At 38.3% G+C, this 26,694-nt stretch overlaps 1 protein-coding gene across 1 annotated transcript in view; it reads right to left on the reverse strand.

Annotated features, from left to right (window-relative positions):
- The window catches only part of drd2a (dopamine receptor D2a), a 38,777-nt gene extending 15,321 nt beyond the window's left edge, over nucleotides 1–23,456 (reverse strand). The window contains exons 1-2 of the mRNA XM_044354218.1: nucleotides 23,182–23,456; nucleotides 1,532–1,842 (exon numbers count right to left, since the gene is read on the reverse strand). Of these exons, the coding sequence (XP_044210153.1) occupies nucleotides 1,532–1,810 (279 nt within the window). The 5' untranslated portion in view covers nucleotides 1,811–1,842; nucleotides 23,182–23,456. The remainder of the gene's footprint in view (nucleotides 1–1,531; nucleotides 1,843–23,181) is intronic.
- Nucleotides 23,457–26,694: the final 3,238 nt, after the last annotated feature.

Below are 26,694 nucleotides of genomic sequence, written 5' to 3' on the forward strand. Positions count from 1 at the left end.
TTATGATATAAACATTAATATTTAATTGAGAATATTATATGTTACAACTTGGAGCTCTGATAGCTGAGAGCTGGTTAAAATTCAACTCCCACTTTTCTAAAATGGTTTGATCAAGGCTCCCTCTGTGTCTACCCAGCTGCCCACATCAACAGAGAAAGCAAGTATATAATTCTGATAAAAACAAACACATTATGCTGGTTGTATACCTTATGGACAAACAAACTAAAGTCTGATAATTGTTGCCAATGATCACAAAAAAGTCTTTTTTTGTTCATTGGTAACAGCAACAGCATTGGAATAGCAATTTAATACTTGCCAATAGCAAAAGTATTAATATTCCTGTATGATGGCTGAGTGACACATTTCCAATCACCATTGTTCTGTATGTACAAACAAATATACATAGTGACATGGAGAGGCCATGACATCCCTTGGATTTATACACTGTAATCTGATCAGAGTGATAATCATTATGGCTCACTGAGAGACGCAGGAGGATTAGAGTCCCTGTAGTCTTAGATTGCCTTTCTCAACATCAGACAGCGTGACCTAAAGCCTGATGGTCAGAAATAACCCCAGGACCACGTAGATAGACAGAAGAGATGAGCAAAGATGGAGAGATAGAGAGATATTTTTCCAAAAGATAGCCCACATCCTGTTCGTTATTGATTTCTTAGACTAGAGATGATTTTATGCTTGACCTCAGTCTCTGTTCTGTTTTAGGCTGCACTGGTTAGCAGGCACTTATGTGTCATAACTGCTTTTAAAAAACAGGTCTGCATTATCCCACACAGCCGAGAATGCCAAATGATGTATCCCAGAATTAGGAAGAATTATTCATAAACATCTGACCTCTGACTGAACGGACTGGTCTGACATTTTGATGTTGTCACATAGTGCTGCTACATTAACCACTGCAGGACTGATATTTACAATACTGATGTGAACACATTAACCTTCACCCTTGTTTCACCTTGAGCCTCTGACCTGCTGATAACTGCAGGCAGCTTGCTTGGCTCAAACCCTTTATTCACCATTATTTTACTGGTGCCAGTTTTCGTATAAATACCTGTCATATGTTTAAAATGCTTTCTTATCTTTGACCTCTTAATGCCAAACTGAATCCTGTCTTTTAAGTTGATTATATTCTTTCCTAAAGTGAAGCGTTAATTGCTTTCAGAGCTTACCCTCTTATGTTTTATTAATGGTATGAATCTTCTTATAGCTATTACATTGCAAGTCTGCAAATCCTTATTTCTCATTTATCCCCACTTTTGTTTTCTAATCCTGGTCCAATGACACAAGATAAACAGAGAAAAAGAGGTTGAGAAAGCAATAGGGAGAGCATGTCTGCTGTATAGGGCATGTCAGCTTATTTATGTCTCTTCGAGTATGTACAAAGAGTGTGTGTGTGTGTGTGTGTGTGTGTGTGTGTGTGTGTGTGTGTGTGTGTGTCTGTGTGTGTGTGTGTGTGTGTGTGTGTGTGTGTGTGTGTGTGTCTGTGTGTGTGTGTGCGCATCTGCTCTCCTACCTCCAAGTAGACGACCCAGGGCATAACCAGTGTGGCTACCAGTAGGTCAGCCACAGCCAGGCTGACGATCAGGTAGTTGGTGGTGGTCTGCAGAGCCTTCTCTCTTGACACAGCCATGCACACTAGCACGTTGCCGAAGACGATAATAAAGATGAGCAGCGTGAGCAGCATGGCATAGTAGTTGTATGGGTGCTTTTGTTCTTGGTCTGTTTCGTTGAAGCCCCATGTTCCATTGTCGTAGAAACTGTCATTATAGGCATACTGGGTAAAGACATCCATTAGCTGTAAGTGACGAAGGCCAAGAACAGGCCCTGCAAAACATGAAGACACACAGAGAGAAAATTGCATTTGGATTTGTACTTGTATTAATGTGAAAGTTTCCATAGAGTTAGTGAAGAAATAAAAATGTAACACTTGGTAATAATCTGTACTCCTGTAATTGCTTAACAGAAACTTAGATATTAATCTCTTTAACCCTGCTGCACCCAGTAATGGATCCATCTTTATTTTAAATTATAATGGAGATCCCAAATGTATGTATAATGATGTAGAAGGCATCAACCATATTTCCATCTGATGAAACTACAACCATAAAAACTATGGTGTCTTGAACTTAGGGGGGAAAGCTAAACTTAATTTAGGGAACTGGTAGAAATTAATTTTGCAGCTGCTTGAGAATGACCTTGTGTATAAAACTTAAAAACACAAAGTCTGCATTCAGTACAACATATTGTGATATATATAAAGTTAAAAATTCCCTCCAGTGCACAGAATTCTGACTCATGTTTAACAAGTACTCATTAAAAACACTCTTTTGGTATATTGATCATTCTTTTTCTAAAAAAAAATCGCAAAGTTGTCAGTTTTCTTGCAAGCAAATACACTAGTTTGTGTTTACATTCAATGTTTCTACCCAAAATGCATTGTTTGTATCCTTGAAGCTGAACAAACAAAAAAGTGCATTTCCATCCTCATTAACATTGTTGAAATCTTTTGAAACCTGCACTGTCCATGTTTAAATTTTTAGCCGTCTCCTTCTTACCTGCCTGTTCCAAGCAAATTGCTACATTTCTCGGCCCATAAACTCCACCAACTGATGATCGGTGGAATAGTGGGACTTGCATGCCCTCTGCAATTGGCAGGAATGTTTACCATGTCACTCACATGCTTGTGCATTTATTCATGCATCCTTGTTAACATTCTAGTAGAGACACCAACTGACTGAAATATTGCATCATGACGCTACTAATGGTCAAAAACTCCACTGAGTGTGCTTAAAGGATTTGGCTGGAGATTTTCAATATTATACTTGGGAGTAGGATGAGTTCATTGTTGGTTTGGTTCTGCACATGAGGTTGTTGAAAATAATGAGAAAAAAAGGAATGTCAGGTTTGTTAGTGTCAGTATTTGTGAGGAAAATGGAACTGTCTTCCACTGACAGATGGATCACCATGATTTAGGAAACCCTAATTAATGGTATTGTGCTAGAAAAATGCAACACATTTCATTAGAGCAGACTGAATGTGTCTTCTGTTTTTTAATCAAAGAATGAGTATAACCACACATGTGACTTTTAAACAGACTTAGGTTACCAGACAGGAAAGCATGATAATGCATCATTATGCATCATCACTGTGAACACTTTTATAACCTTGTTATAGCCCAGCTGAAACCCCTTGAATTTGTTGGAGTTGGAGTAGACATAGAGGATTTTTAAATTTTAAATTTTAAATTAATTCAGCTTCTCCTGGAAAAACTATGGGATTTTGGCAAGAGGAAGCTATACTAGTCTGTGCACTTTTATATCTGTATACTTTACATAATTTCTCGGTTGGATTACATTGGCATTCACCGTTTATCTAAATCACTTCTCAGTAAATTTGACAATAAACATCCTTCAAATCTCAGATTTACCATGATCATGTTATGAAACCTCTCCACTCCTCTGCAAACTTAATGAAGCTGTATGTCTCATCTTTTTAGAATAACATTAAAAATACACATCTTATTTTACAAAACCCTTAGCAGTGCAGTTCCCTCATACCTGTCTAGATTAATGTTTGTCATTCCCCACTTTCCAGCTCCATTTTCACTCCCTCCCACTCTCACTCACACCATAATTGATTCTACAGCCTTTCAGGCAGCTGCTCCTGCTGACTGGAATTTTCTTCAAATCCCATCTACATCTAACTCATTTTATCTCTGCACTTAATTTCGTTTCCAGAACACAACAATTATTTTCTTACTCTTGAAATGGTTTCTATAGATTGTTTTTGTTTTGTACTATAATTTTAACTTGCTTTAGTTGTAAGGTATGACTGTTATCTATTGCTGTTACCTGCTGACGGCTGGCAGACATTACTGTAAAATCTGGTTAAATAAATAAATAAGTTAAAGAATGAATGAATAGTATAGAGTAGTAAGAGTTTTCAGATGTATTCTGCGCTAAAATGCATGTGCACATGGAACAGACGTTTTTGCACAAAAAGTGACACAAAAAACTTTCTAATTCTTAATTAACTTTGAGAACATTATCAGTACTAAGTACATTTTATATTTAGAATATCTTCCATGATTACCTTCAGGTGACACACTATTATCAGCACTCTGGCTTTGCCATTCCAAAATCCTAATTTTCTTTGATCCTGTCCTCCCAAGAAAAACGACACTATTGGTTGTAATGTCAGTCGCCAAAAACAACTTATAGTTACATTTGAGTGAAAGACGACATCTAGCGGTCGTAGTAATTATGACCCGGAGAAGTGAAGCAGTTCAGATTACATCTATATACAGTGACAAATTTACATATTCAGAGGTGGCAGGTTGGGTGGTTGGTTAGATCCTATCTTGCAAAAAGTTGACTTAATGGACTTTGCTACAGGAGATCGCTGTTCGCTTCCCGCAAGTGACATGTTTCCAACCACAAGTCAGGACAGTTTTTTGAAAATTTTTAAAAAACTTGTTTGACCCATCCTCCATTATCTTTTAGGTCACAAACATACAACCCTGTCTCCTAGCAATTACATACTAAATTGCAACAGAAAATATGTTTTTTGTAAGAAAATGTAATGATTTCCAGATTATGTTTTCTGTCAACATAATCAGAAATATTGTAAAGGTAATAACTACTCCATTACTAAACTTTTTATGGTTATGTTCAGGTACTGGCAGCACTTAGTTAAAATTCGGGAAAGATGGTCTTGGTTTAATTCAGTAAACAAAGTCAGCAGCGACTTTCAACACAACATATTTATAAACCAAAATCTTTCTCTAACCTTAACTGAAATGCTTTTGTTGCCTAAACCTAACCACACACAGGACTCAGGATGAGAACCCCTGTCTTCAGTGTCAACGTCCTGATTTTTGTACAACTGCCATCCAACCCGACCTTCTCCCTACAACTAAATGTAGTGCTTCATTCATGCAAAAAAATTTGCCTGTGAACATAATCCAGACAGCAATCACGTTTGCAAACATTATAAGACAGGGTTGCAACACTGAACTGATCCTTAGTGGCCGCAAGCTGTCCGGATCCTGAGGAAGCAAAGAAGACCAGGACGCTATCTGTATGTTTCATGAATAGGTGTTTCTGTGCAGTGTTTTCTTTCTTTCTAACATGATGTCTTTTGTCTTGTCTGCCAACAAAATATATTGCCAGAGGCATACATCCAGGAACATACATCCAGGTTGCCTTTAATAAACCTGACATGTGAAGCCATGTTTTGCCTTGAGTTTTTTCCAGGCAGTGCTTTTCTCCATGCTATCCTTAATGATTCATCTCTTGATCAGTGTACTTGTAGCAAGTGCCAGATGCCTACGGTTGGTACCCAACAGCTTTTCACCACCTCCTGGAGCTTTGTATGGAGCCCTTGAGCTCAGTTTAACAGAAATGTTGACTTTTTTTCTACTTTTATTTATCTGCTTAACTGTTGACTTGTGAAGGCCAAACTCTTTAGAGATGCTTGTGTGCCCTTTCCAGCCTCATATGAGCACAAAGTGTTCTTATTCAGAAGTCCTTGGAAAGCTCTGCAATCAGGACACATTTCATTTGTGAAGGACAGACCCTTTTAGTAATTTGTGAATTTTTTAATAGGGTCGCGTACATCTAACCTACAGTACATCTGAATGTCACTGCACTGATTAGATTACCTTATACTTTCACAGAGGTTTGCACATTTGTTCCGCCTTGATCAGGAATGCAAAGACATGAAGTAGTTGCATGTTTATTATTCAGATTGTGTTAATTCACTCTCATTGCTGAGAAGATCATACAATTTATGTCTTTTTAGAGCAAAATAAGAATATAGAACAACATCAAATGGCACTTTTTAAGCCTAGTAGTCAGCTAAATTACAGTTTTTCTCAATCGTTTACACACTATTACTAGGCCTAACCATGATGCCATCTACCAAAAGATAGATCCATTTCCCAAAACCCTAAACACTATTCCCCTGTTTTCACTCATGTCCTCATTTTGAAAGCACTGGCATTCAATATCATTAACTCAAGTCATCACAGCTGGAACCCAATTAACACATAATTCCCCAGGTGGAAAAGCTAAGAGTCAAAATTATCATACACAATTATTATATTCACACACCAGTCAGAACCTCAGGATGGATAGATAACAGGGCAATGGGTTAGTTCACTTGTTTTGGAACAATGGATCCACAAAGACCTGACACACAATAAATGTGATTTCTTTCTTTATGTACAACTGTTTTTTTTTTCATTGGTTTACATTGGTAAATACATGGAAATTATTTTACTGTATTCCAAGTTCTTTATCAGCTGCATATTTTTACAGTACATTTACTTCTTCACTCAATTTCAGTTTAATTTACCACAGTACATTGAGGAATTAAAAATTTTGAAAATTTATACATGCATTGTGTCTTTATATTGTGTTCATCATGTAGAGATGTTCATTGCAGTAACAGGTTTTTATGGTAGTGTTTTGAATTGATCCCACCTTTGTATAATGGCTATTTTGTAGTGTTTGTGTATTTGATGGCTTTTATGTGATGTCTGAAGGCAAAGTTTAGTTCAGATGCAATACAGTTTGGTTTTGACATGGAAGTTTGATGTTTTTGAAGTGTGCAGTTATGCATTTGTGTTTGGAGTTTTGGGAAATGGAGCATAATTTCAAGAAATGTGTCTTAGCAATCAAGAAAAACTGTAATTAGAGAAGTTACTAGAGGAGGGCAGAGGACAGCCTCAGTGCAGGGAGTGAAGGGAAAGGGATTTAGATAGAAACAGCAAGAAGAAAGAGAGAGAGTAAGGGAGTGAGTGAGGGAAGAGTGCTCCTGTTCGGATGTGTAAGCATTGCTCTGGGGCACCAGTCTGTGTGTGTACCCTGCAGATGCCCTGCGCTGTCTAATCTTATTTATTTGCCCGCTCTACTTCCTTACTTACAGTACGTGAGACTGTTCTCACAGCTGGGCCGATAGCTGGTGCTTGCTTATAAACAAAAACCTCTGCTCTCTCCCTGCTGCTATGCACAACTTTTATTCTATAAATGACGTCCTCTGTGACTTGTACCTGATAATGATTAAAAAAAAAATTACTACTAATAATATTATCCTTCTCCACAGGTAAGTCTGAGGTCAGGGCCAATGATGTAAGCCGAATGCTAAAACATGATCCAATGTGTCCAATTTGAATTCAGTGTCACTATGGCAATCTTGTAGTTTCTAGTTTCTGTTTGTATATCCTGACTTCGGCTACAACTTGATTTGACTAGTCAACCAAACTTTAAAATGAAAAGAATTTAAAAATCATTTAAAAGAATGTGTGTGTACATTACATAGACGCAGAGGCACCTACAATAAACAGCAGCAAGGACATAATCCCTCACTGGCTTCCCACTCACGACCCTTGCCACTTGTTTTATGAGGTCATCCAGTTAAATCAGGGATTGCACAGAGGTCTCTGTGGGAAAACAATTTTTCACCTTGTGACTTTGACACTCCAAGACTTATTTTGCTTTCAGTATTTTGATATTTGAAGCAAACAGACTACCCACCAGCCTGGTGAATGTCCTGTTAATATTTATTTGCTTATACAAACTTACACAAATTAGTCTGAGCCAATTGATTGCCAAGCTGCTCTGTGTTTGTGACAAATCCCACTGCTCTGTTGATTTTATTCTTGTGACTGATAAAGCAAATGTATCACACAGTGAGGTGATTAAGCACCGAATAAGTGATCATGTTCTCACCCACTGTACCAGAAACATGTACAAAAAGGTTCTTCCAGGACATAGGATTCTTTGTTTCTTAAGAGCCATTATTCAGAAATAATCAGATTTCACTTGGAGAGGGTGAATTAGCCACACAACTGTAAGATATCAACAAAGAAAGATAATCATGGATTGAGCACAGGATGCTTTCAAATACAAAATTTGAGAACACCAACAAAAGCTTTTTGATTTTCAGTCTGGTTTTAGAAAATCTTGCTAGACTCCATAGCTATATGTTGCAGATTGTATAAGTTGTCTACTACACCTACAAAAGTCCTTCGTCATGGTCAAACATGGTTTTCTGCTATCCAAGTCGATGCCTCTTGGTGTGGATTTATCTGTCAGTAAGGGACATGTGGATTGAGGTCAGTAGAGATTTGTCAGCTTGTTACAGTACCTGTGGAGTTCCCAGGGTAGTATGCAGTGTTGACACAGCCCTAAAATTAGACTGAACTGTCTTGTCATGTAATTGGTATGGCATTTTCGTCTCACAAAAGTACAAAGATATAATATAGTAAATACCAAATGATTAGCAAGGTAAAGACCTGATTATCAGACAAAGAGGTGCTACTAGCCTGGTTCAAGGCCTCTGAATCCCCTTCTAAAATTTGATTCACAGGTTTCATGTTTTCCTGGCTGCAGAAACAGCTGAGCTAATCAGTGTCTTTGTAAGGTTGAGAATGTCACTAAACGGTCCCTGAGACAGAATCCAAACAAGCATGGTGACAGCCTACACAGCTGCTGGATTGTGGCTGGTGAAAATTGACTGACTGAAATAAAAGCTCCTGAAACAGAACAGTAAGACCAGAAAGTTCAACTTATCAATTGGCCCCTGTGGTACTTGAGAAAATAGATTGGGAGGATTCAGTGATTATGATTGTTCATATTTTGATGGAGGATTAAGGAAAAAGAAGATGAAAGCTTAATAGCCACACAGCTTGGACTACACAGTGACAATGAAATAGTTGAAGAGTGAACAGTTAAATGGATATTTAATTATTTACTCATTACAAACTCATATCACAAACTAGATGCTACCTCAATCCACATGACAAACACCCAGCTTACTGCTCTAAGCCACTGCTCACAGCTGCTAACACAGCTTCTGTGTCGACTGTAAATGACATCGAGCGGATGTGTACATCAGTCACAGTGATTGGTTTGGGCAAAATCCTAAATGACTTCTACCACACTCAGGCAGGACTAGGCTAAGGACACAGGGTTGTGCTTGGTTTTGAAGATTTTGAGCAGGCAAAATGCCAGAAATAGATACCTGGCCAGGAAAGCTAAATTGAATGATGAATTGAATGCCTGAGCAATTGGCCTACTGCCTGGTCTGGTAAATGGACTGCATTTATATAGCGCCTTTATAGTCTTATCGACCACTCAAAGCGCTTTACAATACATGCCAACAGTCACTCACTCACACACACATTCATGCACTGGTGGCACAGGCTGCCATGCAAGGTGTCAACCTGCTCATCAGGATACAGCGCTTCCTATCCAAAGCGCCACACAATGTTTCTATGCTTACCCCTTCACACACACACTCACAGCAATTTGGGGTTCAGTATCTTGCCCAAGGACTGGAGGAGCCGGGGATCGCACAACCGACCCTCTGATTAGTGGATGACCTGCTCTACCTCCTGGGCCACAGCCACCCTTTTGGTGTCTTTTTGTCTGTGTGATTAGTTCATGGCATGGGGCCAACGATAAGGAGACCGAAACTTCAAAGAACACAAAGCAAGCTATTAGAGTTGAGCTAATGCTGGATGATTCAGTAGGAGTCATTTGGCAGGTGTCACTTCTTCAAGCTTCTGTGCACTTGAGGACAGGGCACATCAAATTCATAGTTTTAGAGAAGAGTAGAGTCCTTATGTACTTTCTTGACTATTTTAAGAAGGGAGGAAAACCTTACTGTCACAAAGCCAGAACCAACAGACCTTGAACTTTATAGATGTAAGGCTAGGATGTGTAATTTTCTTTATATATGCCGGTGCAATGGAGTGAAATAAACTGCCTCATGAAATTACAGAGGTGTCAAATCCGGTTTAGAAAGCAAATGCAATTGAAGGCTGCTCAGTAACGTTTCCAAATAAAGCAGGATATTTTATTATACAGGTATAATTTTATATTTGATTCACCTTCTTGGTTTTATATATTACTGATTTGATTGCATTTTGAAATAAAAAAGTGACATTAATTGTTTCTTGAGTCCATTCTGCTCCTTTTCTTTTCATAGAATAAGGATGAACAACCATCATGCCATAAAAATAACACTGGAAATGTTGTGTCCTGGTGGTCCATGTTGGATATCATGTCCATTAACCTGGATTGTTTGTTCAGTCAAATAAAAGGTGTAAATGATGCACAAATTGAAAAATTAAATAATAACCATAATGAATTTCATCATTTTACAAAATGAATAATGTAAAAGGTGCAATAAATAGAAGGTTTACCTCCTCAGAGCACAACCTGGCCATTGCATAGCTGTAAAGGTTTAATTGTGTTGCTGATTTATAGCATTTTTTGGTAATTATTTTTCTGAGTGCTGCTTTGAAAAACACCTTTCAGCATGTGCTCTCGGTATTGGAACAAACATATACACTTTGTGATGCTCAAACAAAGAAGACATGGCTGAAGACAAGCAAACAATGTCACATTGCTGTCATGATGTATTATCTTTTGAAGCTCTCTAGTAATTAGCTATCCTTCGTCTTGTGTCATGTGAAGGGTAACTAAGAACAGCAGCCAATAAGCTGGTGGTAAGAAAACTCTCACCTGCAAACTCAGAGTCATAAAATGACCAGAATATGACTGTGAGCTTTAACTTCAAAGTGGAGTTTACAATGGAGATAGAAACTGAAGTAGTTTAGTGGGTGTTCTTCATGTTCTGTAAAACAGAACTAGCAGCCAGAAAAGTAAACAAAGTGTGAAAGCATTGCTAAAATAATATTAAATTGAGTATTAGCTGAAATTATGTGAAAATTGTTGCACCAGTTGATTTGTAATACAAGTGTGAGTTTGTGCTTTAATTATTTTGGCTCCAACTGTTGGACCTTTTTTGGGCATTGTGTGTGCTGCCAGTAAACCAGAGAACTGAAAGCCCAGTAAGCCCAGTAAGTCATAAAATGTATAAAACAATCAATCACCATCTAGAAAAAAAGGCTCAGTTTGAACAACAAATTCAAAGTTCAAAGTTTCAGCTTAAATAATGGTTTAACTTTATGTACACCAGCATACATACACAAATGTAAAAGCACATATAGTAAAAGTGCACACAATTACAAATACATGTACACACGCTGATTAAACATATTAAAAACTAATGTTTGTTACTGTGCAAGCAGTGTGCTACAATATGTTTACACTTTGTTTCAAATATCTCCTCAAATCCAATCAAAATTCAAACATATTTTATTCATGTGGATTTGTTTTCAGTCTAATTGACAGACTTACAATAACATTGCAAAGATTTGGCTTGTTCACTCTCGGGAAGAGCAAGACGGCAGAGCAGCAGACATCTTGCTGGCCTGATTTGATAGAGCAAAATTTATGTCACACAATGCAATTTTGTAATAAAACAGCATGACAAATTTTAGAATGATAACTTGCAAACTTTGTGCTTGGTTGTAAATGAGGGTAGTCTGGGCAACAAGCATTCTTTGCACTTCAGAAACACTGTCTAAAGCAGCAATAGGAAATAACGAATATCATTTCACAGACTCAATTTTTCAGACTCTCAATACTGTTGAGTTATACATGGTACTGTAGAAAGTACACTGTGGGTGGATAATAAAAACTAATGACTGTAATACAAGTGCATGATATGAAGTGTTGTAAATTCTGCTTTGCAGGCTGGAACAGGAACACTTGGACATTTTTAGAAATACACTTTTACTGTTTTACTCGGCCTTAGAGGAGAAGATCGATCAATTTCATTACTGAGCAGCACTGATACATAGAGCCAGACCCTATCATAGCTTAAAGACTGGAAGCAGGGTAAGCCATTTAAGTTAATGCATATTATATAGACTAGAAAATGAGGTGATGTGGTATAACAAACCACTATAGACACTACAACTCTGCAAAATTTATCTGTGTGGTTCTTGTCCTGCTCTGTATTGGCTTTGGGGAATTTTACACTCCAGTAACTTCTGCCAAAATTTGTTTGCTGGTGTAGCATTATGTTAGTCAAACACATTGTCATCATCCTAAAATCCTTTCTCATATAAAAGTAAATCATATTTGAAAATGTGAATACTAGCGTTAACAAGCTCTACTCTGCAATACAAGAACAATGCTGCTCTTTCTTTACATGTCTTTAACATGAATCATGGCTGGTGAGGAAGCTAACTTTTTACCTGAGATAACTTTAGCCTATCTTTTAGCATTAAGTAAATCATGTATGTAGTCAGAAAGACCCATATTTTTGCATATTTAAGACCCTTTTTCATGTTTTTTGTTTTAAAAAGAGGCTGCTGAAGTTTTCTAATGCTAACTCTTGTGGAGTTGGCATTAGAGCTACCTACAAGAGATAAATTCTGCTAGTGACAATTGTAATTCTAGCAGCAGCCGGTCAGAAATTATAAATCTGTTTACTTCTGTGTGAAATTGAGCCATTGTTTCAAAAATTCAAAAAGGATTTCAAGGAGTAAATCTGCCACCGTTATCATTTTTATCATTGTCATTTAACATTGTTATGCATCAAGACTGTTCATTGTTAGTTAGAAAGCTGGAAACTAGACCCTGAGAACGGGGTCTTTGAGATGCTACATGCGATCAATGGGCACAGCCCGACTGATGAGCCGTAATGCATAAATGTTTTTACACCTCTATCTATTATAAAGGCAATGATTTAAGGATTTGGAGAATATTAAATCAATTAATGTGGATTGGAAGCACTATGAATTTTGAAAATGTCCCTCTCTCACAAACACAGCACAACCAGTATCAAGAAAGACACACTACGATATAACAAGCACACTGAGAGCTATTTCTGCTATTATATATTCTTTCATATATACATGCTGAGGTTTAATAATATTAAACAGATGGATTACTGAGCAGCAGCTACAGTGTATGCAGCTCTCGTCATTAAACAGGTTAAATAACCAACCAGTTGACCTGCGAATTGTGAGCAGTTGACCTGTCCTGGATATAATCCTTAAATAGCATGACCTCACTTTCTACCCACAATCCCTCAGTCTCACATCTAACCGCATCCTCTTATTCCCAGGTGACCCCAGCACTGATCTATGAAAGCAGGAGGCATTATCTGACTATCCTGGATTTCCACAGTAGTGACAAGGCTTTTCTCTGCAGACTGGTGAGCTCTCTGGCCTCAACTGTCCAACAAAAGCAGATAAGAACCACAAGTGAGGATGTTTGTCTTGTACCCAGTAACTACACATCATCCATGCAGGGTTTGTCTGCTTGCTTTCTTTCATCAGATAAAGTGAGGAATTTCACTCCGAGAGGAAATAGCAATATCTGACACAAACATTTACAGAAGAATTGACAGGTCATAGATTAGAATAGAATATTTACACACAAAAGTGCAGTTGGAATGTAAACTTTTGTGCAGTGTTTTATAAATGTAACTTTAAGTTTTGGAGTACTGATAGTCACACAGGTCCCAGACAGTCAGTGTCAGTGTTTGGCAGTGTTCAGTTCTCGTATGGCTTTGGGGTAGAAGCTGTTCTATAGTACTTGTATGGTACTTATACAGATTGAGTCTTCTGTTTTTTTAATGTGGCTACTATAGCAGTATGAATATATGGGTGTTTCTTATTGTTCACTAGTTTCCATGTTACTATCTCTGCCAGGCATAAGCCTGGAGGGGATCTTGCCTTTGGTTCTGCGTCTTTCTGTATGTGTATCTGTCCGCAGTTAATCTTGCATACTACTGGACCCATCAGCCTAATATTTTTGTGTTTATTTATGACTGTTTGCTCCAGGACCTCTTATGTTACATTGATTATTGCAGTTACTATTGTATAATGCCATTGACTGCTCTGTTTTATACTACCATTGACTGCTGACTCTTCACCCCTCTTAACTGGTCGGTAGGGGATGCAAGTGATCAACAACTGCCTCAATTTGTAATCTTGTTTCTGTTAGGGACAACCAATCATGCTTTGTTGCCACGTTACATCAATCAATGCCAAATTTCGGGGCCTTGAGAGTGGGTTGTGTTGTGGCTTTAAATAAATATTCATAAGATTCCTTATGAGCCGATCGTAAAGTTTAGACTTTCATCTTTTCAGCAGTCCTTGCCATTTTATAATATGTGTTACAACATAGCAAAAGGCATTTTTGGCAATCGGCTAGGCTAAAAACAAGGCAGGCCACATTTTGGCCATGGTCATGGCTCAAAAGTTCAGACTTTACATCCATAGAAAAGTTTGGTGTCATCTTGAACCGGAGCATCTGCAGATTAGTTCCATACCCCATATGTTATGATCCACTAAAGTTAGGCAGAATACAAAATGAATAAATCCCTGTTTTTGTTATTTTTGCCACCATCTTGACTGTAAACACCTGGTGGAGATCTGCACTCTACTGAGTGCACTTTTAGATTACAGCCAACAAATTATAGCGTAATTATATTTGCAATAATGGCGCACTTATAAAATGATTATGGGGTAAAATAATTTAGTTATGGTGGAGCAAAATAGGCACGACTTTAGTCAGCAATTGTAAGTTTCTCCTAATTAAAAATAGCTTAACTATAATTACTGTATAAATCCCTAATCCTGCACAAAAATTTATTTAATTCAGAGTTTGTGCTTCCCCTTCCCCTGTAACAACCGTATTATACCCCAAATTATTTCAATTACATAAAACTTGAACACTATTATTTTTTGGCTGTAATCTTTCTACTGCTGCCAGCTACAATGGTAATAGTATTTTAACATTTACCTTTTTTACAGTGCACCATACATAGCAACTGTTTTGTAATTGCAATCAAATCTCCAATCACTTTAAACGGTTTGTGAATTGGCATCAGGTAGAGAAAAACTAATAATCAGGCCAGTTCCTTGTAGTTGAGTACTAATCTCATCCAGTCATGCAGCAGGGATGCAGTCATCACTTTATTAAACCTTGCAATAAACTGCACTGTTTATCTTACAATAAGCCTCATTTAATCAACAATTTGGCTGTACTGAATCTCTGCTATTCTAGATCCCTGAAATTTGATTGTTAAGTCGCCTCAAACACACTTACGCATGGACACACACATGCATGTACGGTTTCATGATGCACACACACATCACACATGTGCACAAACAGAGCATTTACATAAAACAGAAGCACACCATTTACTACAACTCCTTCATTATCCCTCTGCAATACAAGATGCACTTCATTAGTGTTGTTTTGCTCTCTTTTCTCTATGTTCTCTTTATGTTAGAAGCATTATGATACCAGTAGCAGTGAATGCATCATATTTAAAAACTAGTCTCAAAAGGAAATTATCCTAACTGAAACCAACTGGAAGTGTCTGCTTATAGTGGATTCATAAATCAAATTTGTGTGGATAATGTATTAGGGTAATTGTCGATTATAAATGGATTACACCAATTATTCACACCTGATTATCCTCATAGAATTGTTTATGTAGATAAGATAATAAGCATTTGCAGTTCAAAGGGTTGAGAGTCCTGCAACATGAAATCTTTTCCTAATTCCCAGTATCAGCCTATACAAAAGGAAGGCAAAACCTCAAGCTGATACCACTGTGTCAATACTATCAAAGTGTTTGATTCTACCCTGCGATAGCCTTCATCCTAATTAGTTTTCTATCTGCAACAGCCCTCTTAGTTGCCCGGTCAAAATAATTGATGCTGGCAAACTCAATGACTATCTTGTGAATTCCCTTTCTCGGAAAGGAGCTCTCTTTTGTTGCCATATGAGTGAAGAAGCAAGGCACCGCAATTTTGTAGTCACTTTTTGTACGCGCTGGCAGAGTAGGTGGTAGCTGCTATGACTTTTACTGTGCTGAAAATAAACCTGCTCATTCAGAGCAGCAATTACTGTGTCATTATCTTGGTTTTGCAATTATGGGCCTTTTGTCTCTGCACTTATCATTATGAAAGATCCATAAAGGTTCATTCAGTTTGGTTTTTACCCTTCTGGGGTAAGGGCAATAAATGGTTATCATTACAAAAAAATGTAAAGATGGTGAATATTTAATCAGAAATATACTGCATTTTCCTTTTTATATCAAAGACAGCAAACCACTATACCACAGTTTGTTGTGTTCTTAGAAATAATAAACATACTAAAAATAATGAAGGAAAGTGTTTATATCCATGAGTACTAATCAAATCTATCTTCAGGTATGGTGCATCTGATTAACACCTTTATACTCAAACTGCAAAATTAGAAAATGAAGAGGAAAAAGAAGAAGAAGAAGACAGTCAGGATATTAAAATACCTGTCTTCACTTATAAAAAAGTCCAACTAGGACCATTCAGCTGTTTATTTGACTGACACATGCAATAACCTGTATCACTGGAAATGGCATTCAGTGTACAAATTTTAACACTGACAAGGGACTTTTCACCATGGTGATGCTGTCAGACAGAGGTGAAAACAAATTAAATATTGGAGACGATCCAAGAAGTGTCAAGAAAAGTCATATAGAAAGAAAAAAAAAACATTTAAAGAAAGGGAGAGATGGGCATAAGAGGCTAACTAAAATGCATCATTGCTTCATCCGTGATGACCAAAGCTTTGAGGAACAAATTCCACCTAACTATTAATGTTATGTTAAATGAAGGCATGAGGGGGGAAAATAGTAGAGCACCCGCCCACTAGAATAAGAGGAGAGGGAGGTTGGTAACAAGCCTCCATCGACCTCATTAGGTTGTAGGGAAGCTCCGACCTAACAACCGGTCTTGTCTCTTGTGAGGCCGCATGCTGCATGCACACACACCCCTGGCTGCATTTCCATTACACATTATGAAACATACAGACACACATGTAAGAACGGCTGCTTGTGTGTGTGTGTGCACAAACACACAAACATCCAGACATTCACAGCATCTCTATCCCTGCTTTTTCCTGACACCCCTGCTCAACAGAGGCTTGTAAGCCCCAGGTAAATCAAGTTCTACTGTACCTGTCTGCAGCAACTGTGTTGTTTATAAAATAGGTGAGGTAAATAAAACAGGGTTTTTTCCTTCCTGATCCATGACTGAGCTTACTGCACAGTCATCTGAGGCAGTTTATAATCCTGCCTATCCCCATACTGACCTGGATGGTGCTGTTGGCCATGCTGGGATAAGAGATGCAATCAGGCAGAAAGAATCTTTGCTCTAGTGATAAGCAGATATAAAAACTATGGATACCGTGATACCTGTGTCTTTCTGTAGTCGATTTTTAAAGCAGCAGCTAAATATAAACAATGTGTTCAACCTCCTCTATGTCCTTTTGCACAGAGATACAGTCTGTTTAACACATTTGCTGGTAAATTGTGATCACACCGCTGCGTTATCATCATCTACTGTCAAAGAAGAGATTAGAAGTAACCTGGTCACACTCCCAGTCCTCAATTTCCACAACTGATGGGTGAAAATGTGACACAGTTTGAATCACTTTCCTTGTGGATAATTGTGGACATACAAGGTTTCAAACAAAGTGAGAAGAGGGGAGAGAAAAATTTCAGTGACTTGTGAGTTATTGTGTAATTTACATTATATTAAAATCATCACTCTTCCATGAAAGTTCTTTTCAATGAAAAGTTTTGGTATCTGTGTTACTATCTTTGCCTATACAAATGTTAGGGCTTGTGACAGCATGTTTACAAGCAAACACAGCTTATTGTGTTATGTTTGTGTGTGTGAGATTTCATGCCCACAGTGTAACCCAACTTCTTAAAATCTGATTTTGAGCAACAGAATTAACAGACCACAGTGGGACTTGAGATGCAACAAGTGTTAGTTTCCAAAAAGGTCACATGGGCAGACGGATTGGTAGTGACAACAGAAACTGCATTGTTGTCTCGTGGTTGTCACTTTTACCAGTTACACAAGAGATGTTTCACTTACTTTCAAGCTGCTCTGTGATCACTCAGGGAGTGTATCTGTCAGTATCTGTCTGTGGCATCACACATTATGTGAAAACAGAACTACCATATTAAAAATGCACCAGGTGAACAGTCTGAGTGTGACCAAATAAAATCACCATATTATTAGCAAATACATCCAGTAGAGACAGAAGAACATGAGCATCTGAGCACTGGGATCATGTTTATGGCCCCTGACAAAATTGTAAGGCCAATATTCACATTATGAATCCTGGTTTGATCTTGAAACTCTTGCTTGATGCTTAGTGGTTGTTGACCTGTTTCACCAGCCACTAGTTCCCTTCATTTCTCTGCTGTTTCATTTTGGGAAGGCAGTGTACACTCAGCTGAGCTTGTCTGCAGGAAATGGCTTCCCATGGTTATGTGGGGGGTTGGTGAGAACAATTGGCAAGCAACCACCCAGTCTATACCGGAGAACCAAAAACAATTAGTTGAAAGTGGCTACGAGCGTAATGGAACTGCCAGGTTTAGTGTTTTTTCTCATTGGGGTTGGCTCTACAAGCAACCATTTTACATCAGGCAGTCATTTGATTGGATGTTGATGTAAAAAATAGAATAAAATATAGAATTCACTTCATATTTTGCTCTTCACTGTTTCCCCCTGATCTCCAGAGGGTGTATTTGCAATCCTTGTACCCTTGGTAAAATCACAAAATGGAGCTGAAATGGGCAGATATAACCTCCTTAATGAGGAATTGTTATTCATCTTGTTAGGCATTACTTGCCCTTGACACTCACTTGTTTAATTCTTTGAGGATCTTGCTGTAGATTATTTCAAAGCTGTGCTCTTTGTAGGTGTTTCTTTTCAGAGATTAGAAGCTGCTAAGAAAGTATTTGGTTGGACAATAATTTATCAAAGCTAAGACCAAAAGGTCATACAGTACAGGCAGGAGGATCTATCCTTGCTTTGTTCACCAAACAAAAGACTCCCAGACTCTAGAGGAAAATGTCAAGGAAGCTGCCATTGAAATGCTGTTTAGTACAACCCCAGCTTCATTTGGCACTTGACACAAGAGGTTAAAAAAAAATTGTTGAAAAGTGACGCATGAGTCATGTCACGCAAAGCTTGAATCTGACACATCATCTCACTTTCACCTTTTAATTTTTGGCCTTTTAAAGGCTAAGATTCAGTAGTTCTGAGTGAGCCGTGAAAATAATGTTTCTTTCAACACCTTAAGGGTCTGTGTGTGTCAAGCACCATCTGCTGGAGTTGGAATGATCTGGAACTCGTGCTACTAATTTAAAGTCTATGGGGAAAAACTCTTCAGTGGACTACACCTTCACATGTCAGGGTGTTCAGACCAAACACACTACACACCAGGATAATTGGGAAGAAATTTTATTTCTCTTGGGAAACTCTGTTCTTTATTTCTATTATTAATCTCATTCTTTCTCCTCTCTTCTAATAGTCATCCTGTCACTCACTGCACAATGTCTGTCATGCCACTGGTCCAGATAGTTTGTTGGAACATTCAAAGAATTCCCTTATGGGCCTGGAAGTAGTTTTTAAGCCATATACCTCTGAGATTTTATCAGGGTCTACAGGAGTCAAAGCCAATTAGGACATTCCCTGTTCAATGATATTCATTGTACATGTGTGTCTGTATGCAGTGCACATGTGCATTCATGCATTCATATGTGGCTGTGCAAGGGGTGCCTGATATCCTCTGACAGCGTAGCCTAACTGTAGCTAAAGCACTTTCACACCTCTCAGGGGAATATTGTGTGTGGGTGTGTGTGTGTGTGGCTCCATGCTGGATCAGTGAGGTAGAGTCATGGAAAGGTTCACAGTTCTTTCTGTGCACCTTGAGTTTGGAGTGCCTGTTGCTCCTGCTTTAAACGATCAAAACCAATGGGCTGTTTTTCAAATTAAACAGAAAGTGGTGATGCAGTAGCTGTGCACAAGTTATTTGTTACTCTTGTAACAGCTAGGCATTCACTTTGGCAACTTTGTGCATTTGCATATGCATGTTTTCTAAATATAATACAAAACTGTGAAGGTGTTAGTGACATTCAAATGTTTAGACTGCACTGTAAAGGCAAAGAATATGCTGTGTGTGTGCACCTAACCGTGTAACTCCTGTAGGAACTCAGAAGCAAAATATGTGTGATGGCAATTATAATGAGTGCTAAAAAATTAATATTCAGTGAAAAAGCGACAAACAGAACCTACTGAATGCAACAAAATACAAGCAACATACTCATTTAGGGTTACATTTACTACTCATACATAATACACTGAACTGTTTATATGCTCCATGTGGATCAATATGTAATATGGACACACCATTAATGTACAGACCAACCAGCTGACATAACTTTCTCAGCATATAACTATAACCTGGAGCATAACCAGATCGTGATGGATCTCTTATTGGCTTTTGGACCTAATTGGCTCCTCCATCCTTTCAGTGATGGTGCTAGTCCCCAGAGTGTTGACGTATTTGACATGGTGGGGAATGGGTTTCTAGAGAGAGAGAACATAGGCCAGTCGGATACATTCACATAGATCCAATACAATTAAATGATTTACTTGTCAAAAGACAATGGGGCTGCCTGAGCCACATGACCACTGTATATGTACTGTAAGATGTACAATAGTGACTGCACCATGAAGCTGGTGGACTGTCACATGTGACTTTTCTGAAATATGCAAGAATTCCACCGCTAGGTTAAGGGGAACATGTTTACACTGTCTGTTATTTGGAGGTCACTCGGGGCATCCGGCTAGTATGCTTTTGGTTTTGCTGAAAAGATAAATTATCTATATTTCATCTTAGCTTGCTTATGTTCCAGACAGAACCAGAACATGCAAAGGTCACTGTCTCCACTCCCTTGCCTTTTTTGTTCATTCTGGTCCAAACAACTAAGCTTTTTTTCATCTGCTTTATTTTGACCCACCTATGGGATACAGCAATGGCTTTTTCACATTCTTGGTCTGGTGTGAGACCTGCATTATCACAGCGGCATGATTAGAAGGTGCTTCTGGACCTTGACATTTATCAATATAGTTTCAGCTACACACATAATCCTGTAAGTATCAAAATATACATGACACCAGTTAACCTGCATTAAGGCAGTAAACATTTACTTCACTTTCCAATAGAGTTTATTTATATCATAAATGTTTAATGGCCCACTGCTGAAAAGATAAAAAAAACATTCCCTTTTTGTTCATCGTATAACTTCATGTAGCGTTTTGTGAAAATGGAAGTAATGTAACATTTTGAAAGCTTTGGTAATGTATGCTCATGGTTTCTGTTCTTGGACCACCACAGTTCAGCACATGTGGGGTTTCAGTAATGAAAAGCCTTCAGATCTGTCTGTTTAGAAGTTGTATTTTCACAGGTTGGATCAAATTTGGATGCCAGAGCCACACAAACAAACAACTTTGTTTGGGTTGTAATTGGATTTAATAAGCGCAGGCTGAGATACGGTGTTGTTTTTGTTGAATGCATGTAAACTCTCTTGGGAGCAGTGTGTTGAATTTAAATGTCAGTATTGACTGACCAGCTGCATCAAGTGATTTGGCTTTAAACCCCTTAACTATTGTGCTAATAATGTGCCTTATCCACTTAAAGACAGTGTAGCACCTTCATGTACAGCAAATATCCTCATGTAAACCAATCTCTTTCAAGGTAAAGTGATAGCAGCTCTGCATATATGGGATGCTCTGGAATCTGAGTCATTTGTATTATAATTTCCTGATATTAATTCAATTCACCCAGAGATAAATATCTGTTTTTGAACGGATCATTCTCAGGAACCGTCCAGGGGATTTGATTCAATAGAGCTGTTTGTGTCAAACAGCTGGGCTTGACAAGCGCTGCATCAGGCAGCTCAGGCAAGGCTGTTTTCCACACAATGAGGTGCGGTACATCACAGGCAGGAAGGTGTAGAATCCATATGGATGAACAGTGCGTCTGAAGACTGTCACTAGCTAGACAGTAAATGGACACAACATCCAGTCACAGCAGATATATAACTAAAGATGCTTTCACTTGGGATTTGCTTTCTTCTATTAAGAAAGCACTGAAATTGTTAATTCTGCCTGAGTGGAGTTGACATAACCCATTTTCCCTTGTCAAATAAAGCTTGACAGTGTCCTTTTTCATGCCAGCACCAATTTGGCAGCCAGGTGTTATGACCATGGTGCAAATGTTTGCGCTGTCTAGAGAAACATACCTGCTGACTGACAGAACAGCTGCTGACCAAATGTCAAAGCAGTTTTTATATTTCATATTTTACTGGATTTATGAGTCAGGGTTTGGCAATGTTTTGCATTAGCCAATCACATTTTTTTCTTTCCCCCTTTTGTCCTTAGTTGTTACTGACTCATTATAAAACAACTACATAGCTGACTATCAATATCGGCATCACCATGATCATCACTCTCTATCATCTGTTATTTGGAAAATGACCACAAACAAGAAGGCACTAAAATACTGAGGCAAGATACATCTCAGCAAAAATGAATCAAGAAAAATGAACAGAGGTTATTAAAATACCATCAAGCATGAAAAGGCCACTATAAACTCTATTGAATGCCACAGATACGCTGTAAGCATGACATGTTAATCAGGGGAGCTGCAGATAATAAACCATCCCGTTATTTCAGCACATTTATATTGCCTGCTGTTGTTAACTTGTTAAAGCTGCTCATTGAGCGTTGATAGGATACAGGACGGGTTGTGCAGCCAGAACAGCAGTCACCTGCCCTGCAAGAAGCGCTGCCTCTGGAGAACCCAGCACTAATTACAAACTGTAAGGCACAAACAGATCTGAAATCAGCGCACCGCCGGCTGGGAAGGATAGCTTGACACAGGCGCACCGTCACATCTCAAGAAATAAACTACAGCTCACTCAGAGCACTTTTCCTGGACTGGATTTACATTAAAGGCCAACCCGGATCAACACAGTCGACCTGTTTTACAAATAAAACCCTCCTTATAATACATAACTGTGTATGTGACACATGCACTGTTAGTGCGCTTACGGGCACACACTCCCTGATTCACATAAACGGACTCATTTTGAAATGTGCAAAACGTGCTTTGCTGTTCAGCTACAAATAGTCTCACAACAGCAGCGCCAAATTCACCTTGAACGTTAATATCACAGGAATTACACCCAATAAATCATTTTGTATCACCCCGATTTTTTCATTGGTAGGTAGCACTGGACTACTGCTGGACCGAAATGCTTTTACATATATATCTTAGGGCAATATTTAGTGCTATAGAGTGATTGAAGCTGTAGATTATCTTATTCTTTGCCAAGTTTGGCACATCACAGAGAAAAAAAATGCCTTACCTTCACGCCATAAGTTTGACTGAGTCTCTGTTTTTACAGTCACCGACTGTTAAATCCAAGAGTATCCACAGTTAACTCCCACTGTATCCTTCATTTGCTTTGCACATTGTTTACTCTTTATGAATTACCGAGAGGGTGCGAGGCATACGTACAGGCTGTTAGGGAAAAAATGCGCCACCGAGAGCCAAAAACACATACAAATGAAAATAAATAAATAAATAATAAATAAATACATAAAACGCTTTAAATCGTTAACTGTTTTCCGGTTGTTTACTGAAAACCTCGAGGAATGCTTTTATGCAGTTTCAGTCTCGAGAGAAGTGAAACAGAGGCTGAAAGCGCGCGGTGTGTGTCTGGTGTCCAGCAGCTTTACGCACGGAGTTACCTTCGGTACTGACGGAGGAGAGAGACACGGTGACCGTAAAGGACTGTGGAAAATAAAGGCGGGGTTACATCTGTTTAAATCCTGGCAGGGACGTATGTTTCCTCTAATGTTACCAGCATGAAACCTTACATTAAAAAACGCTTCCCTCACAGTTCGTCGCACTGCACTCTCCACTTTCCCTCATAGGCTGCGCTTTTTAGTAATTAGTAAGTAATAGATTAAAAGTAAAAATGTGAATATGTGGTATCTCAGCTTCTGAAATTGAATTAATTTAGTGAAAACTGGACACAGCGGGGAAATAAATAGGTAGACTGTGGAACCATGCACTTATATTAACAAATCTCTCTCTCTCTCTCTCTGTCTGTCTGTCTCTCTCTCTCTCTGTCTCTCTCTTTTTCTGTTAGAAAAGCCATAATTGTTTTTTCTCCATTAATAAACCCTGTCATTATGTAGAAACTGATATCTCAGGCCTCTGAGCTCTGCTAGCTTTCATTCTTGCCATGTAATCAGGAGCTTGTTTGTTGGTTTACACCTGGGATGTCTTTTGAATGCAATTAAGTGGCTGGAAGGATAGGAAACCAGTAACCAGTACACTAATTTACAATGTACCTCAATTTTCACATCACATCATTGAGATTCATTTCAGCCTGTAGACTTGAGATGCATCCAACGAAGATTACATACAGACCACTTCAGTCTGTGGATTGAGATAATGGGAAGAGCATGTTTGGTTACTAACTGAATTGTTTTGCAGCAGGACTCACTTTTGACCTTATATATGATGGCTTAAAATAGGGAGATAAAGTGTAATTGTCATTGAATGTGGTTTCTCTCTGTAGCTTATGTGTGACTCCTCCTGGAGAGCATCATAGTTAGAGTGATGATCCTCATTACAGGTCTCATCGTTTGAGAGACAGTGTTGGTGTATATCAACTTTACTGTAGAGCTTCAGTAATTATTTTTTAAGGAGCACATAGATGCTTTTATAATTAAATTCCTGACAAACAAGTTTTAGTTCAGTGTGATCAATTATTATTTGGTAGTTTTACATCACCCTGCTTCCTACTCCTCCACACAGATGAGACTTGAATAAGGATTTTTGTTAAAGCGAACCTGGCTAATACACGGTAACACAACACTCAGTACAATCAAAAGAGTAGCTTGTTCTCATTACCAGAGGATAAAAAGAGGGTGAGCACTGAACAGTTCTGTGTTGTCAGGGAAGATCAGTCCATGAGGTTTTTTTTTTTTTTTTTTTTTTAGCTTTAAACTATATTAATTTGACACTGACATGAAGTATTAATCATTGACTGTAGGCACAGAAACATAACCACCGGAGGAAACACTGGAATTCATGCCACTGACAAAGCATAAAAAATACAAAAACATTAATAATATTGATATCTGTCTTATATTACTTGCAGAAATTATATCCTTGTATATTTACTCTACTGTATCTAAGAACAATTAATGGTACTTTTTATCTGTGTTTTTCCATTATGTTAATCTTTACTACATTACATGCCATAAATGAAATATTGTAGTTTTTACTACACTTACTTACTGATATTGTAGATAAATATTTTACATTCAGCATGAGATAAGCTTATAAAATATGGAGATTCATGAACCCAACAGTATGATGTACCTGTAGTAGTTAGCATCTCCTGGATTACCTTTAAGATTAAAATACTGCTTGTAAGAATTCTTCAAAGAGAGTACTTCTATTTGAGTAATTTTTTACAGCCATACACAAATATTTAAAATACAATAGTATAACCCCAGTAACCTTTGACATTGTGGTATTTCTACTTTTACATAAGTAAAGAATCTGAATACTTCTACCTACTATGTATTTTGGTCATTCTTGGTGATGATTAATAAAAAACGTAACATCACGTTAAAACATTTCTTGTAAGAATATTAGGTGTTATGCTCAGTACCCCAGAATTAAAATTAAAGGACTTTTGTCATTGTCTTGCATTCATATGATGCAATGAGCAATCACTCTGGGAGATATTCACCGTGGCAGAAGAACAGCCAACACCTCTCTGCACACTAAACTCCCATTAAAGCCACACAACAGCCAGATTTATTGTGTTTGAATATTGTTTTTTCCTATTGGAAACACTCATGAGCACTAATACTACCTGTAATAACTTCTGTTTTTGCCTCTTGTAAAAGCCAGCTGGATGCAACAAGTTCCGAGATGTTCTCTGGGGCTGCCAAAGGGCATTCTAGGAAATGTAGGAAACAAGTTACTGATGCATGAGTAAGCAACACAAGCTGAGGGAACATGGGTAAAGCGAAAAAGCTAAATTACAACAACTGAAATCATCATAAAAAATTACTCTGAAAAGGATGAAATGTCACTGATTAGTGATACAACCCGAGCGTGGAATTTTCCTCTGTGGGAAGCAGCACTCACGCAGAATGGCTTTTCTCAGTTTTGTGCTCTCGTGGGGACAGCTGTACCCAATAAGTTTGCAAATTCACAGTTTAGACTTTCTCACTCACTCACACATAACAACATACACACACTCAGATGCATATGCCCATACAGTACACACACACACACACACACACACACACACACACACACACACACAGTCCCCAGGCTTGTTGTGGGAGGCACAGACACATCTAACGTCTGACTGCCATAAGGAAACATTGCAGCCTGGTGCTGCCTGATACAGCCTCCATTAACTTGTGTTGATGAGTTGATGTTGGCAGAATGCTAAATAAATCAGAGCAACTTTGGTGACAGTGTTCAATTCATGCTACTTTACACACCAGCTTCACCCTCGTGTCATGCTAATGAAACATTCCATAATCCACCAAGGATTTTTTGCAGCCATGAGATCCACAGTATTGCATATAATGTTAATTACGGACTGGGGGTAAATTCACCTAATTATTTGGCATGCATTTTCAGCCTCATGTCACACAGGCAGATTGTAGATTCCAGACACACGAGCACCTTTCACAGCTTGGCGAGGCACTGAACCACCACCAGTGAGCGGATGCCGACTTGAGGTCAGCCTAGGAAAGGCACAGACACGGCAAAGGAAGGAGGACGCTACTGTGACATAAAAGGCTCTCACTGCCTTTCACTCACATGAACACAT

The sequence above is a fragment of the Thunnus albacares genome, chromosome 6, assembly GCF_914725855.1.
Source record: "Thunnus albacares chromosome 6, fThuAlb1.1, whole genome shotgun sequence".
Lineage (NCBI taxonomy): Eukaryota > Metazoa > Chordata > Actinopteri > Scombriformes > Scombridae > Thunnus > Thunnus albacares.